We start from the raw sequence: 13,078 nt of genomic DNA, 5'->3' as shown, positions 1-13,078 counted from the left end.
GAAGGAAATGACTTTTCTCTGAAACTGTAGACACCCCACCTAGCTGTGGCATTGTTAGGCCTCAGGGTAAACAGGAAACTTCCTGCCTTGGGCCCTTCATGTCCTTCTCCCAGACTATTAAAGAGACTGTTAATAGGATGGTAAAAGGACAGCTGCTGGTCATAAAATCAGCCCATTCCTTAGATCCTCAGAGAACAACTAAATCCCTGCAAGGTCAGAGAGAAAACCTTGTCCAGCTCACACCAGGTGCGCCTACCTAGCTGGGCTCCTGTTACAGGGTTTCTGGGCATGATGAGATCTACTGTGAAGGTTAAGCTGAGACTGCCAGAGCAGTGACATCACACCTACTCTGTGGGGTCTGAGTCACCTTTTCCAGTAGAGGAATAATCAGTCCTGATTATCCCCCAAAAGGAGGCAAAGAGGAGAGCGAAGAGCCCAGTGCTCCTACCTCGGCAATGAAGAGCTGAAACAGGACCCCAACACTTCCTGCACACAAGGTGGAAGTGTCTGGATTTGCAGCTGTTGGCAAGGAGAAAGGGATCAGTTTCTGCCAACTAACTGGAGGGACACTAGGGCAGGGGTGATCATCGTTTGCCAAGAAGGGCACTCGGTGTCTTGGCAGAAGGCAGAGGGCTGCCCCGATCTGTGTGTACATTTTCAGAAGCATTTGACTCTGGACCAAATTCTCTCAGCTGTGCTAGTGCTGTGGCGATGGATGGGAAATGCTTATTGGCCAGGCTGACCAGAAGCTCCAACAGAGGGTACTGGGGCTCAGCCAGGAGCTTCCCTTCAGCTGGCAAGTTTAGCTTTCTGTCACGGTCAAAGGGAGTGTGTCAAAATTCCAATTCTCGAGGCTCTCTAGAAGCTGCTTAGGATTACCCATCTGTTTTGAAGAGTTTCTGCTTACTGGATTTTTTGGCTTAAATGGGAAATAAAAGAGGTGATGGATGATACAGAGCCAAACTCTCATTTGGCTCAAGGAATAGGCAAAGGTAGCTCAGCAGGGGTCAATGATCTTACTTCCATTATAGTGGCAGGCTTATGACCAAACTGGGGCCAGGAAGCAGGGCAAATACCATTTCATTCCACCTTGGACTTAACGTATGATTTACCAATTCCTGCCGCTGTGCTGGCGCCTCTGACCCATGTCGACCGATCAAGTAAGCAGGCACCTGAGAACGGGACAACAGGTGCCTTATCTGCCAGATGTCACTGCTTTCCCTCATTGAAAGGAAAAACCACCTAAGTTACTCCCAAGAGTTGCACTCGGGGGTGGAGGAGGAGTTTCTTCTAATTGCTGAAAACATGAGAACTGGATATTTTCTCCTAAAATCCCACGTTTAAGCCTCTACATTAGCATTTAGACTGGGGCGTTTCTGTTGTTTAAGGCAGTTCTTAAGATCTTAGAGCAGAAAGGGACCTACAAGAGACTGTATGGTTCACCACCACCCCTTGAAGAATATCATCATTTCCCACGGTTTCAGAGATGGTAACTAAGGTTCTGAAAACTCTCCCAAGTCACATGGCTGGTAAATGGGGTTTTATTCAGAGGACTAGAATCCAGGGTTCCTGATGCTTTCTTCTTACCCTTTTTCCCCCAACTGGTTTACATTATTTTAATTTTTTAAAGTTATTTTAGTTTTTGCCACGAGAAGGGAAGAGCATGGAAAGATCTGTATTATTTTTATTTTTTACTTTTTCTGAGACAGAATCTCACTCTGTTGCCCAGGCTGGAGTGCAGTGGCACAAACTTAGCTCACTGCAACTTCCGCCTTCCAAGTTCAAGCAATTCTCATGTCTCAGCCTCCCGAGTAGCTGGGATTATAGGTGTGTACCACCACACCTGGCTCATTTTTGTATTTTTAGTAGAGACGCGGTTTCGCCATGTTGTTCAGGCTGGTCTCGAGCTCCTGGCCTCAAGTGATCTGCCCACCTCGGCATCACAAAGTGCTGGGATTACAGTGTGAGACATTGTGCCCGGCCTGTATTATTTATAAAAAGGTAATTCATTGCATGTATAACTGTAAGAAGTTTAATTTGCATATCTTTGTAAGATTTTTCTCATATAAATAAAAATAAATGCACAAATCATAAAAAAATTCATCAGAAACAATGTCCCATTTGGAAAAAATGGTCCCACTTTACTACTCCCACTACTTTGTTCAGGCCTGTACCATCTTGTGTAGACCGTTACCAGCCTGTCAGCTAAAGCCTTTGATGAAATTTACACTTCAATAAATTGACATTTAAATTTACACACAGGTCAATGGTAGGTTTAAGACTGCCTCTGCTATGTTAATTGACTAGACAGATCCAGGTGTACTTTAAACTTGGAATAAGACAATCTTCACTTACAGAGAAAATAGTTATCTAAAATTTGCCCTCGCCAGGACCAGACGGGGCTCTCTAGTGGCTGACACTTCTCCCATCCCTGACCAACTTTCAAGGAGAAAAAGATAGATTATAAAGGACATAGTAATGATCCCAGGGCAGCACAGGCAGTTCCAATGTGTATTTTTACTTTCAGACCCCTGGGTTAAGTCGGCTTCCAGCCTGTCCCTGGAGAGTCCAGGTCATGTCCAAGGCAGGAAGTTGCAATGTAGGAGTAGTCCCAGGAGCCAGTAAGTCAGGAAGTAGCCTAGAATGTATCGTGTGATTGGAGAACAGGTTTTCCAGCGATACAAAAGTCCCATGATAGGATTTCTGGGGACCTTTTGTCCTGGTGGGGAGTCCTCTGCAACAGGCTTCCAAGGCACAGTCTTTAAGGATCTCAACAGCGGCTCTTGATCCTGAAGCAAGTGAGCTGGAAACCAGTACACAATAGGAGTGGAGGAGCCCAAAAACCTGGTGAGAACCTAGAAATCATGAGAGGGGAATACCCAGACATTTACTGGAATGTCACTAACTCAAATTGGACTAGCCTGGGGACTTCTTCACTGCTGGGTGAACTATGGTCACCCAATGTATTACACTGGTAAAGAAACTGAAAACAGCTTAGGATCCATCTTAGAAAGATGTATGTAACAGCAGACAGGCATCCTCCATGTTACAAATAAACATAGCTACAGACTAATTACATTAATTACTATTAAAATAATGGGCCAATGAATACTAGAAACTCTGTGGGGTCTAATTTTAGCCCAGGGCCTGGACTCTAAACTCTGTGATATTGATTTGGGGCTTGGGAACCTGAGGTGGTTCCCTTATCCCATGGGATGGCAAAGCACAGGGAAACAGGCAGAAGACCCATTGCTTGAACATTCTCTCTCCTACTGGAGTTCAGAAACAAGTTTCCAAATGGTCTCCCTCAGCTAGCCTGGAAACTTTAAGCTTTGCTGGCACTCATTCTGTGATTTAATCTAGCTGAAAACACAGAATGCTACTTTCTATTTTCTCTGTCTCTTATCCATACAGCTTGGAAAAACTTTAGAAACAGCCAATGTGCAACTCCAAGAGGAAGAAACTGTTAAGAAGAGGTCAGCATGGGGAAAAAAGACGTCCCCAGGGTGGTGCCACAGCCAATAACAGAAAATCAGATATAAGATCAAATCCTTCCCATCCTGCTCTATCACCACCGCCACCACCCAAAACATTGGTTAAGGTATCTCCTCTGGAAATTGGGGGACTGCCTGAGTTGAGAAGCTCCAGAAGTCAGCAGTCAAGAAACCAATATGGATATAACTGTATATTAGGAAAAAAGATCCCAATATACAACTGTATAAAAGATTCCTAATATACAGTTATATATATAACTGTATATTAGGAAAAAGAGACATCCTCTGTGCTTATTCTTGTATCTCAGTCCAATCAGGTCCTTTCACAACCTTCGTGTTTTTGCATATGCCCTTCCTTTTACCTAGAATGTTCCTCCTCTGCTTCTTATATGGAAAATCTCATTCTTTAGGACCCAGCTGAAATATGACGCCTTTCTCAAGTACTACAGTGAGTTACCTACTTCTTCTTTGCCTTCATAATACTTTATCTGAGCTTTAAAAAAAAAAAATATCGCTGGGCGCGGTGGCACACCTGTAATCCCAGCACTTTGGGAGGCCGAGGTCAGGAGATCAAGACCATCCTGGCTAACACGGTGAAACCCCATCTCTACTAAAAATACAAAAAATTAGCCGGGCGTGGTGGCGGGCGCCTGTAGTCCCAGATACTCGGGAGGCTGAGGCAGGAGAATGGTGTGAACCTGGGAGGCAGAGCTTGCAGTGAGCCGAGACCGTGCCACTGCATTCCAGCCTGAGCAACAGAGATTCCATCTCAAAAGAAAAAAAAAAAAAAAAAATCTCAGGCTGAGCATGGTGGCTCATGCCTTTAATCCCAGCACTTGGGAGGCTGAGGCGGGTGGATCACTTGAGGTCAGGAGTTCGAGACCAGCCTGGCCAACATGGTGAAACCCCATCTCTACTAAAAATGCAAAAATTAGCTAGGTGTGGTGGCAGGCGCCTGTAATTCCAGCTACTCGGGAGGTTGGAGCAGAAGAATCGCTTGAACCCAGGAGACAGAGGTTGCAGTGAGCTGAGATCGCACCACTGCACTCCAGCCTAGGCAACAGAGCGAGACTCCATCTAAAAAAAATAAAAATAAATAAAGTAAAATAAAACAAATCTCAAAATGGCACTCCCCTTTCTATCCCATTATACTATTATTTTATGTTAAATGTCTGTCCTCCTGTTTATACCATGAGACCCTGTAAGGCAGTAATTTTGTCTTTTTTTTTTTTTTTTTTGAGATAGAGTCTCACTCTGTTGCCAGGATAGAGTGCAGTGATGCGATCTCAGCTCACTGCAACCTCCTGGGTTCAAGCAATTTTCTGCCTCAGCCTCCCGAGTAGCTGGGATTACAGGTGCCTGTCACCACGCCCAGCTAATTTTTGTATTTTCAGTAGAGACGAGGTTTCACCATTTTGGCCAGGCTGGTCTTGAATCCCTGACCTCGTGATCTACCCGCCTTGGCCTCCCAAAGTGCTGGGATTATGGGTGTGAGCCACCACACCCAGCAGTAATTTTGTCTTATTCATGTTTCATCCTTAGAGGTCTGACCCAGGGTCTGGCACAAAGAATACCCCTAAATAGTCATTGAATGAATAAATTCAGTATGGATCACTCAAATGGGAGATGTTAGCTGCCTTCCCTGTCCTTGGCCAAGGGGTTTTGCCTGTATTCACATCTTTATCCCAGTCAGGAATCCACCTCACCTGAACATGCATGCACAGACCTCCAAACAGCAGCAGCACTGCAGCGTGGACCAGGTACACAAACACCTTAGGACTGAGGAATCCAAGATCGGGCTTCTCTAGGGTCTTATTGTTCTTGCTCCTTTGCAGCCCAAGTGTAAGGCAGAGCCAAGGGTGGGTGGTCACGTATGTCCAAGTTGCCCAGACAACCAGTATAGCCACTGGTGCAGCCAGTAGAAAATTGGGCACCTGCCTGAGCTTGTAGTATTTCAAAAAGCCAACATTCCAGTAGACATCCTGGATATAGCTGTATATTAGTGGAACATCCCAGAAGCACCAAGGTGGTTCATTTCCCTCTGCAATCCGGTAGCCCTTGTCTACGGCTAACTGTACCAAGGGCTCAGGAATGGGGCGGGCTGAGCCTGGCAGACAGAATTGGGTGTAGGCATAATACTGAAAGAGGGCAAAGGGAAGGCCAAGTGTGAACACCGACAGAAACAGAGAGGCCATCAGCTTAAAGAGCTGTCTCAGGGGATTCAGCATCGTAAGAGAAGAGAAAAAGCCTTGGCACTGAGAATGCATGAGGAAGCCAACACTGACCAACCCATTGGAGCGTACCCCAGTGGCAATGGCAAAGAGGAGTCCACTAGTCCAGACTCGGCCCCTCTCCAGCTGCCCCATGGCACTGAATGTCAGGAGGGCAAACAAAGCTTCTGAGTAACCAGCTGCCAGGAAGACATTGGCAGGGCTGAGGCAGAAGAGCAGAGCTGCATAAAAGGCCTGGCGGGGACAGTGCAAAACCAGACAACCCAGGTCATGAAGTGCAACTGCAGCCAACATGAAGAACAAGAAATTGAGTGATGCTACTGAAATCAGCAGGCAACTGCGCAGAGTCAGTAACCCCCGTAAGGGTCGCAACAGTTCGGTCCCCACCATCAGGGCCAAGGGGAAACCAGGAAAGAAGGCGAAGTTGTGCTCATACAGGTAGCCATGCTCAGCAATGAACAAGAAGTGTTCAGCATCCCAGCGAGACAGGCCACCCAGAAGACCATCCACAAGTTGGTCCACAAAGCCTGAGGGGGCCAGGCGAGGAGGAGAGAAGGCTTCTGCATGGTGATCTGGGATGATGGCATTGAAGAGGGCCTGTGGAGTAAAGAAAAACCAGGATTTTGGTTGAGTAACTGGAAGAAAAGAATTGCCATTTAATAAAATGAGGAAGAAGGCCAGGCTCATGCCTGTAATCCCCACTTTGGCAGGCTGAGATGGGAGGATTACTTGAGTCCAGGAGTCCATGACCAGTCTGGGCAACATAGCAAGACCTTGTCCCTATAAAAACTAAAAAAATGTCTCAGCACAGTGGCTCACACCTGTTATCCCAGCACTTTGGGAGGCTGAGGTGGTAGGATCACTTGAGCCCAGGAGTTTAAGACCAGCCTGGGCCAACGTAGCAAGACCTTGTCTCTACTAGAAATAAAAAAATAAAAATTAGCTGGGTGTGGTGGTACATGCCTGTAGTCCCAGCTACTTAGGGGGCTGAGGTGGGAGGACTGCTTGAGCCCAGGAGGTTGAGGCTGCAGTGAGCCGTGATTGTGCCACTGTATTCCAGCCTGGGTGACAGAATGAGACCCTGTTTCAAAAACACTCAGAACTCTTCTTGAGGACTGAACCCTGGACATGTTAACATCTGAAGGTTAGAAAGAGGATGAAAATCCGGTAATGAAGAAAAAAAGGAACAGTCAGTGAGGTGGCAGGGAACCCAGGAGAGCATTAGAACCAAAGGAAGAAAAGGAAGTGATCAACTCTGTTAAATGCTGCTGGGAGGTCAAGTAAGATGGGGGCTGAAAACTGACCACTGGATTTAACAATGTGAAAGTAACTGGTGACTTTGACCAGGGCTATCTCAGTGGAGGGGAAGAGACAGAAGCTTGCCTAGGCTGGGTTCAACAGAGAATGGGAGAAGAGAAACTTTGAGGAGTTTTGCCTTAAGGGGAAGCAGACAAATGCGGTAGTAGGTGAACAACAATGTGGGGTTAAGAGAAAACTTTTTTTAAGGTGGGAGATAAGGGTGTGTATGTTAGTGGAAATAACCCAGTAAAAGGGTATGCAGGAGAGAGGGAATTGCAGGGTAGGCAAAAAGGGATGGAATCTGCTACAACGGTAGAGGAGCCAGCCTTAGAGAAGAGGACAGACAGTTCATCCAGTCTCCAATCTTCAGTACTGAAAGCACAAAGGTGCAGAAATGGGTAGGCTGAAGAATGTGGTGGGCACACATGGAAGTCTCCTCTAAAGCCTTCTATTTTTCTGAGTTGTCATTTAGGAAAACAAGTTGTTACATGTTACATGTTTTTCTCTTTCCTCAAATCTCTAACACCCCCAGAACTCACTCTCAAGTGATAGCCTCTTTTCAGGACACGGCACACATCATCTTCATTAATAATGAAACCACCAGGAAATCAACAGAAGTTGTGCTGGGAAGAGTGACAGTGAACCGGGGGCTAAAACCGTCAAGGATTAGCTGTCACTGACAGAGACGATAGCAGCAACGACGGGTAACTTAGGGATATAATCTGATGGCTTGAGCGTTAAAGCTGGAGGTGGGGGGATGATAATCACATTTACTGTTAAATGTCTTTTTGCTGGCCAAGTGCAGTGGCTCACGCCTGTAATCTCAGCACTTTGGGAGGCTGAGGCGGGCAGATCACGAGGTCAGGAGTTCGAGACCAGCCTGGCCAACATGGTGAAACCCCGTCTCTACTAAAAATACAAAAATTAGCTGGGCATGGTGGTGGGCGCCTCAGCTATTCCGGAGGCTGAGGAGGGAGAATCATTTAAACCTGGGAGGCAGAGGTTGCAGTGAGCCAAGATCACGCCTTTGCACTCCAGCCTGGGGCAAAAGGGCGAGACTCCATCTCAAAAAAAAAAAAAAAGTCTTTTTGCCCTATCAGATGGTCACCTACTCAAGAGAAAAGAGACCATGTTTTTTTACACTTACCATCTAGCCCAGTTCTTGGAACGCAATAGGTACTTTAAAAATTTTTGGTGGTTGAATGAACTGCCTAGAGGAAATATACTGTTTCCAAAATTACCACCTGAATTAGAACCCAGCTGTCCTGGTTCCCTATCCTGATGCTGACTTGCAGCATTGCTCCTTTGGTCTGCCAGTAACCCAGCTGATGCTGGTTGAAAGACATCACTGAGTAAGTCTCCCTAGCCTGGCAACAGGAGCATAGCCCCATTTTTAAGGCTTTTTAAATTTTGGTCAGTTTCCTTATCAGGCCACTTCAAACAGTAAAAACAAACAGGACAGGAGTGACAGTCACAGATAAACAGCCCTAGCCTGCAGGTGGACACGTTTAACTAATCTCGAAACCCAGCAGAGTCTGCTATGCCTTATATAGTGGGGAAGGAGAGAGGAAAGTTTCCACAAAGGGACCGGTTATGAGCCTCAGAGACAATGGTACTGGCATAAAAGGCACACATCATTATGTGAATCTAACACCCCTAGGGTGTCGACATACATTCAACAACATTCATTCATTTATGAACATACTGAGCTAGGCACCAAGCACTGTGCTAGGCAGCAAATAATTCATATATACACGATATTTTATTAAAATATGTATCAAGGGGAGCCTCAGAGGGGAAAGGGAACTGCAAAAGGGCAAGTGCACTGAGAGTTGTGAGTGGGTGAGGCAGGAAGGGGAGGCACTCGGGGGAATAGGAGGAACCATTATATATCCAGATGGTCTCACGACTTGCACATTGCCATGTTTTTCCCACTCAACTGACTGATACAATGCTCAGTCTCCTGGTAAGGGGGACATAGGGCAATACTTTGAGCTGTCACACCCTACAAGCATCTCTGGTTACAGAACATCACAGTCTGTTGGAGAGACCACTAGCTCAGGAGTTAGGAAACATGGGGTCAAACTCCAGCCCTTCTCTATCTTGCTGTGTGGCTTTGGGGATGTCACTTAACCTTTCTGGGCCTCTGCTGCTTCATGGGTAAAACAAGATTAACAGACCATTTTTCTTTTTTTTTTTTTTTTTTTTTGAGACGGAGTCTTGCTCTGTCGCCCAGGCTGGAGTGCAGTGGCCGGATCTCAGCTCACTGCAAGCTCCGCCTCCCGGGTTCACGCCATTCTCCTGCCTCAGCCTCCCAAGCAGCTGGGACTACAGGCGCTCGCCACCTCGCCCGGCTAGTTTTTTTTTTTTTTTGTATTTTTTAGTAGAGACGGGGTTTCACCGTGTTAGCCAGGATGGTCTCGATCTCCTGACCTCGTGATCCGCCCATCTCGGCCTCCCAAAGTGCTGGGATTACAGGCTTGAGCCACCGCGCCCGGCCAACAGACCATTTTTCTAAGATTCCTGACCACTTTTCAGCTCTAAAGTCTATGTCTCTGTGGTTTCAACCACATGGAGGGGCACACCTGAGAGGTGGAAAGGAGATGGGGATTCTTCTTACTGCCTAGTCCAGTCATGTAGCAATGACACATTCAGGACAAAGGATGGGAGACTGACCTGCAGCATCAGAGTCAGGATACGGCAGCTGACTGCAAACCTCAGCACCTCCTTCCGGGATGGGTCCTGGGGCCACATCCTCTCACCATCAGGAATTCAGGGGTGTTGCTACCAGGATTAAGCTCCCTCAGGCCTCTAAACTCCAAAGGAGGAAAATGTCACATATCGAGTGAAAGCAAATTCTTGAAAGCATTCTTCACTGGAACCTCCCCTCTCAGAATTACTATGACAAACTTAACCAACCACCTAACTTCCCAGATGAGGGGAAAGCATCTTGACAGCAAATGGGTTCAGTAGGTGTCACTTTGAAGCACTGAATTCTCGTTGGGAAAGTTCCATACAGCTAAGCAGGTAGCTGGAAAGTTAAGGTCACAGAAAATCTTTTAAAGTCTATTGAATGTACCTCTGCAGGAACTAAAGATCTGGGTTCAACTCCTGACTATCACTTACAAGTTCTCATTAGTCCCTCTGAACCTCAGTTCTTTAGATAAAAAATGGGAGCAGACTTTTTTTTTTCCTATCTCACAAAATTGTCATGATGGTGAAACAGACCAAAGTGTGAAGTTCTACTCAAATCTGTGTTGTGGTTGCTATTATTTAGTGTGTGCCCTTTTCCTCTTGCCCAGAATAATAAACTAGGTCCCAAACCAGAGTCCCCAAAGTGGGGCATAAAACCATACTGGAAGACCATAATGACTCCACACTCTAGCTTAGCTCTCTGATGTGTGTTCAGCTGGTCTGTTAAATTAAGTGGGGAAGGAAAAGAAAACCACCACTCAGCAGGACCTCAGCCAGCTCACACTGCTGAAACAAACTGAGGGTGAACACAGAGTAGACTACCAGGGATGGAGAAAACTGTTATTTCCCATCTCTTTATTGGGATGGTAGCAGTGTATAAACAACTACAAAGCCACTCCGAGGCAGGGAATGCACCTTAATCTTTTATAATTCCCTGGGCTAAAAGAAGTCATAATAGCTCCTCAAGAACTTTCAAACACCAGCCTGGGAAATTCGAAAGGAAAGCAAAAGCATCAGTGGCAGCTCATCAATTTGGGGTGAAGAACTATGCCCAAAAGGAAAAAAAAAATTTGAACTGAGAAATTTAAGGAGGAGGGCTGGAAGACTCTTCTCTTATTTGGCGAATACCTACCAAACCTGTATCACTTGTTTCTGGAATTCTCTGATCCTCACTAGACAGTGTGCTATGCTCTCATTACATTCTGCCCTATTGCCTTTATTGTTTTGCTTATTTAAGTTGCTAAGGGCAGGGGCTTTATATCACAACTATATCCCAGGGCCTAGAACACAAACAGGCATCTTAAACTTGTGTTCTGAATGAAAGGAAGTGGTAGGGACAGGATACAGCATCATCAGTTCACTGACTCTAGATATGAAATCACTGCCCCAAGTATTCTTCCCACCATATCTCACGTCAGCAGCATGACGACAAAGTCACAGAAGGCACAGGAGAATAAAATTTCCCCAAAAAGGGAGCCAAGTTGGCCAATGGCAACAGTACTCTTTCCTTGGCACAAGGGGGCGCCTGCTGCTTACTCCATCGCCAGGAGACCTAGAGGAAGGGAGGGGCCCCCAATTCCACGCCGGTTGGCTCACGAAAATTCACTTCAAAGGCAAGCTTCTGAAAGCCCCAGAGAGCAGCGGTAGTCTGTGAATCTACCCTACGTTTCCAACGTGTGACTCGCTGAATCGAGAGAAATCACGGAAATGGGCATACCCAACCTCACACGGCTACTCCTTCCCTATCCTAGGGCGAATTCACTCTTCTTTCCTCTTTCTTGGCTTCCCACCCGCACGCAGAAGTTGGGAACAGAAAAGCACTCAACCCACCTATGCCATTTGACCATGCTTGCATTCTTCCTTTCCTCTCTCGAGTCAAGCTCTAGCCTCAGCGACTATAGATGTGTGTACCCCACACTTTGCTTACAGGTAAACCAAGTAAAAACAAAGCCAGTCAATTCTCCCTCTCAGCTAATTGCCAGCCTCCCTTCCCAACAACCCCTTTGCCAAATCACAGACTCTTAACTGGCAGGACACTTACAGATCAACTAGTTTCACTCTTCAAAAATTTTCCCGTGAGATAAATAGGCTCCAGAGATCTCATCAGACACGGCGAGGCCAGTGTAATTACCATCGCCATTTTATGGATATGGAAACTGAGGCTCACTGGGGTCAAGTGACACACCCAGGGCCACTTAAAGATGCTGTCATGTTTTTTGCTTCTTAAACTTCACGGTACCAGCCCGCATCCCTCGCCAAAGGGTATGCGCCCTTTCCGGGCCAGGATTATGACCCAGGTCACCCAAACGCCTAGCCCAGTACCTCCATGCCACAGTCTGCCCTTGCTGGGTATGCCTAGGGTAGTTGGGCCCTATCTGAGAATCTGGGACATCCTGTTGAACTGCAGCTCTGGACCCTCTGAGTAAGACCAACACCCCCAGCGTGGGCTGGAGAAGTCGCTCTGACCCAGGGTCCTCAGAGCCAAAGGCCTCGTGGGCCGTCCCGAGATAGGGGCTGCCTTCTGTGAGCCCAGCCGTGTCCGCAGCCCGTTTCTGGCCGGCTCCGTCTGGACACAGTCCCTTCTGGGTACTAATCATCGACTCTCAACCCAGATGGGCCACGGCCCAGGGACCACTCCCGAGGAAGCCTGCGGAGCCCCACCAGGCCACAGGGCCGGAAGCAGGCGAGGGCGGGAGGCTGGAAAGGAAGAGGCGGCGCCCAAGGCTGCTATGGCGGAGGGGCGGGGCTGCCCGCTTCTCCGGGCCTCTGCCTCATTTCTACCGGCCTCCAGTTGATAGCTTCCCTCCCGCCAGAACTCCAGGGCTCCCAGGCTGGCGCCAGGTCCTCAGCCCGGCCCGTCCCGACCTCCCCGGCGGGGACCGAACCTTAGCTTCTCCATCCGGGGCCCACGCGGCCCGCGCCTGCGCGCTGGCTCCGCCGACGGCTTCCCCGCCCCCCTCCTGCCCGGACTTGGAGCAGCCCCGCCTCCCTCCGCGGCGGCCATGTTGACTCCGGGCGAGCGGGGTGGGGGCCCCCGCTCGGCGCTTCGTCTTGTAGCACCTTCCCACCTTGGTGACTCCTGAAGAGTTTCCTCGCACTTCTCTCTTCTTCAAGGCCCCCCGCCACCCCGCCTTCAAATAGTGAGCCGAGGCTGCTGTCTCACAGTCAGTGCTCTTGCCCCAGTTCCTTCCCGCTGACGTTCACTGAGTTCCCGGTGTGGGCCGAGGCTCTTGTAGTCGGGGGCTGACCCGCAGCCTCTTCATAGAAGCCAGAGCCGCGCTCTTCCTGCTGTCAGGCAACAATAGCTCAGCACAGGGCCTGGCACACAAGGGATGTCCTCCGAATAGCCAAAGAAAAGCA

At 48.0% G+C, this 13,078-nt stretch overlaps 1 protein-coding gene across 1 annotated transcript; it reads right to left on the bottom strand.

Annotated features, from left to right (window-relative positions):
• Positions 1-2,009: 2,009 nt before the first annotated feature.
• On the bottom strand, positions 2,010-12,622 carry PIGV (phosphatidylinositol glycan anchor biosynthesis class V). The gene is made up of 4 exons (XM_025380909.1): positions 11,760-12,622; positions 9,701-9,835; positions 5,201-6,322; positions 2,010-2,855 (listed from the first exon to the last, which is right to left on the bottom strand). Exons 2-4 carry the CDS (start codon positions 9,776-9,778, stop codon positions 2,574-2,576), a joined length of 1,482 nt encoding a protein of 493 aa, XP_025236694.1. The 5' UTR covers positions 9,779-9,835; positions 11,760-12,622; the 3' UTR covers positions 2,010-2,573.
• Positions 12,623-13,078: the final 456 nt, after the last annotated feature.

This window comes from Theropithecus gelada, chromosome 1 (assembly GCF_003255815.1).
Source record: "Theropithecus gelada isolate Dixy chromosome 1, Tgel_1.0, whole genome shotgun sequence".
In the NCBI taxonomy this organism is placed as follows: domain Eukaryota; kingdom Metazoa; phylum Chordata; class Mammalia; order Primates; family Cercopithecidae; genus Theropithecus; species Theropithecus gelada.
The sequence above is the reverse complement of the archived record's forward strand: the minus strand, read 5'-3'. Positions and strand labels throughout refer to the sequence as shown.

Bases quoted from the DNA above. Each gene is read 5' to 3' on its own strand.
- PIGV (XM_025380909.1), bottom strand. From the start codon at position 9,778: ATGTGGCCCCAGGACCCATCCCGGAAGGAGGTGCTGAGGTTTGCAGTC. The intron at 6,323-9,700 runs GTCAGTCTCCCA...TTTACTCCACAG, and splicing joins TCCTGACTCTGATGCTGCAG to GCCCTCTTCAATGCCATCAT. The intron at 2,856-5,200 runs GTGAGGTGGATT...CATGATTTCTAG, and splicing joins GTCTGTGCATGCATGTTCAG to GTTCTCACCAGGTTTTTGGG.